General features: G+C 54.2%; 1 protein-coding gene across 1 annotated transcript; it reads left to right on the top strand.

Annotated features, from left to right (window-relative positions):
- Positions 1–610: 610 nt before the first annotated feature.
- On the top strand, positions 611–2,849 carry LOC111821885 (cytochrome c oxidase subunit 8A, mitochondrial). Its single transcript, XM_023738296.1, has 2 exons — positions 611–811; positions 2,462–2,849. The coding sequence occupies exons 1-2, from the start codon at positions 698–700 to the stop codon at positions 2,555–2,557; spliced, it is 210 nt and encodes a 69-aa protein (XP_023594064.1). The 5' UTR covers positions 611–697; the 3' UTR covers positions 2,558–2,849.
- Positions 2,850–3,516: the final 667 nt, after the last annotated feature.

The following is a 3,516-nucleotide window of genomic DNA, read 5'->3' as shown; positions in this document are numbered from 1 at the left end:
GCAGGAGTTGAAAAAGTGTTCTAGGTAGAACATAAAATGCAAACGGTTTCTGGCTGGGAGAGTAGACAGCAAGGATTGGAAGACGTGGAATATTGAGAAAGAAGGCTGGAGAGTAACATACAGGAATTGGGACTTTCTGTTTAGAAACCAATGCGGAGCCACCGAAGGTTTGTTAAGTAGATGTGTGACTTGGCCACACTGTCGCTGCCTGGACACTGAAATTGGTGAGGGTAAGAGTAGATGAAGGGAGTCCACCTACGAGACAAGAATAACGAGTTCGCGCCAGAAATGACCGAAGCACGGCGGAGAGAAGTGGCTTTCTGAATAGAGAGATTTAAGAGCATGAATGGGGGGAGGAGTCAAGAATGCAGCCTTGGTTTTTAGCTTACGTGATTGAGTGACAATAGATGTCATTCACGAGGATAGGCCGGTTTGGAGGCGGGGCAAAACTGAAAGGAACGCCCCCCCACCCCCTGCCCCGCCCATGGTGGTAGGACGGCGACAATTGGCTGTTTTGAGAAACGCGCCAAAAACTGCCTGGGGTGGGCGGGAGGTGTATTGTGCGTCATTTCCGGAAGACTTCCGGGCCGTGGTGTCCCGGCCTCCCCAGGTCCGGAATTTCCGGGCGGCGTCGCCATTTTGACTTCCCGACCTTGGCCTGGGGCTGATAGCTCTCTACATCCCGCACCGTGCCGACATGTCTGCACTGAAGCCGCTGCTGCTAAGGGGCCTGACAGCCCCAGCTCGGCGGGTCCTCGTGCCGCGCGCCCAGATCAACTCTAAGCCCCCGCGGGAGCAGCTCGGGACCATGGTGAGGAGCGGTTGGGGAGGGTGCGGGAGGCGCCGCGCCGGGTTCGGCTGGGGGTTCTCCACTCTGGGTCTCGGCGGCCCTGGGAGTGCCCTGCACCTTGTGACACGCAGTGTAGCAACGAGGGCAGCAATGCCGGTTTGGGCGTGTTTGGAGGGCGCGAACGAGGGCACGGTGCCCGGGGGACGGTCGGCGCTGTCATCGTTATGTCTTTCCCCTCAGTCCCAGCGCTGGCCCTTACTCGCTTTGCAGCATCGAGCAAGCTTCCTTAGCCTGCTCTGAGCCTGTATACCCTTCGGTTCGTGGGTGATGCCTGAGTGACTGTAGCGATGATGGTGGTTGTTACCGCTATTTATTATTACTGATTATCAGGGAGGAGGCCCTGGGCGGGCCAAACGGTTAAGTGCTCGACTACTAGCCGAAAGGTTGGTGGTCCGAACCCACCCAGAAGCGCCTCGGAAGAAAGGTCTGGCGATCTGCTTCCAAAAGGTCACAGCCGTGAAAACCCTGTGGAGCAGTTCCACTCTGGACACGTGGGGTCGCCATGAGTCAGAATCTTACTGGAAGGCAACTAACAACAGCAAGTTATCAGGGGTTTCAGGGGTTCAGGCAGACACGAGGACCCCAACAGGTGTTTGGAATTCCAGGAAATGTAGAGGAGCGCTTAGCCAGTAATGACAACTTTCACCTGTTTGGAGTTTTTATACGTTTGCGTCAGTGGCAGTACTTGCCCTTGAATGCACGTTTTGAGTCCAAGTTAGTGGGTGGTGAGGAAGGAGCAGAGCCAGGAGAGCACTGCCATTGAGAAAACAATCCTCGTTGCTGTCTAGTGGATTCTGACTCATAGCGACCCTATAGGACAGAGTGGAACTGCCCCATAGAGTTTGTGAGGAGCTGGTGGGTTCGAACTGCCGACCTTTTGGGTAGCAGCCAGGCTCTTAACCACCGAACCACCAGGGCTCCGAGGAGACAATAGTGGTGATAACTGCAGCTAGCATTCGCTGACTGCCTCCTGTTGCCAGGCACTGTGCTAAGGCTGCTGTGCTCCTCTCATTCCGTCCTCCGAGTGGTTGAGGGGACTGAGACTTAGCTGTGGATTGACTTGTCCAAGATCACACCTTCAGTAGTAAAGAGGGAATTTGAATTTAAGCCTGACTCCAGGTTGTCACTTACCATAGGGAATGTGGTAGTGGCTGTAAAAAGTCTTATCCCTGATCCCAAAGATTGAATAACAGTCCTGGAGAGGAGGTGTGAAGGGAGAGGTTTTTAAGGCAAAGAAGGGCAGGTGCATTTTTAATTCTTGGCCTTTGTCAGTATGTAAGATGAGCTTTACAACTGGTTTAAATCCTCTTCTGTCCCTTCATTTTATCAACTGGGGGTAGATTTCTCCATGGATCCCAACCCAGGCTGATGTCCTACCTGCTCCCTCCTTCTCCTTATCCCCTTCCAATATCTGACCCTTGACCTAAAGGCCTAGAATGGGCCTCGACCTGCCATGTCATTCCTGGACTGTAGTTTCCTATAGTGTGGGGGTTAGGGGGAGGCAGAGCTCCCATCTGCCCCTGATTCTTGGCCCTCTGTGAAGGCTGCTGGGACTCCTGAGAGCCCACAGGGCGTCCTTACTCTGGGGTTCCTTTCTTGTGCTCTGTGCAGGATTACATCATTGGGCTCACCTCCTGCTTCGTGTGCTTCCTCGGGCCAGCGGGCTGGGTCATGGCACACATGGAGAACTACAAGAAGCGGGAGTGAAGGGGGCAGCCCTCTCTCTCTGTCTGCGTCCTGACCACCCCCGGCCCATCTGATCATGTCTCCTGCATTCCTGGCCGGCCCTCCCTGGATCATGTCCTTCAGTTACAGTGACCTCTTCTGCAATCATGACCTCTCCATGGTGACATCCTGGGACCACGTATATTGGCTTATAAGGCTCTGCTTGGTGGGGCCCCGACTTGTAACAATAAAGTCTATTTAAACCTTACTTTAGAAATTCATTTTGCTTTTTGCCTGGGCTCCTGCCTCCAGACTTGAGCTGAGGATGGTGTTGGGTGGGGTGTGGAGAAGGGCGCCTGACTGGCTGCCCCGGACTTGGTCTTGTGCCTCAGCTGTTCTCCTTGCTGCCTGGAAGTGGTGCTTCCTTTGTCTGCGAACCCGCATCTAAGTGTTTTCTGGCTTTTTGAGTAAACAAATGCTGTGGTCACTGAGTGATCTTTGTTAGCATCCTCTCTAGCTCCCTTGATTGTGCCAAGATCAAATGACTGTGTGTTCCTGCCATGTTCTTCCCCCTCGGTGAGCTCCAGCCATTTCTCAGCTGCTTTTGCCCTTCCTGGTTGGGGACTGGGACCCTCTACAGTATCTTGCTTTTTTAATGACAACTCCAGGGCCCCTTTCCTTTCAGTGCTGTCCCCATAAATGCTGTGGGTTGACTGGGCTCCTTCGTGCTCCCTGCCTGTGTCCCTGTCCTCTCTCCCTTTGGCTTGGAAAATTTGCTGCTCCTCCATCCCCAGCACCCTTTCTCAGTGATTGTTCCTGGCTGGTATCTGGGGGCCGGGGGTGCCTCCTTAGCTGGAAGAAGTAGTCCACGCCAGGCTGGAACCTGGCTGCCAGTGTCTGGAAGGAACGCTAGACCTGCCAGGCCTCCTCCCAGCAGAGGACATGGCTCCAGCTTTCCTTTGGGTCCTCTTTGCGAGGATAGCGTGGCTGATTTCCGAACC

This window comes from Trichechus manatus, unplaced genomic scaffold (genome assembly GCF_000243295.1).
Source record: "Trichechus manatus latirostris isolate Lorelei unplaced genomic scaffold, TriManLat1.0 scaffold00113, whole genome shotgun sequence".
Taxonomy (NCBI): domain Eukaryota; kingdom Metazoa; phylum Chordata; class Mammalia; order Sirenia; family Trichechidae; genus Trichechus; species Trichechus manatus.
Note: the sequence above shows the minus strand (reverse complement) of the source record. Positions and strands in the feature narration are given on the sequence as shown.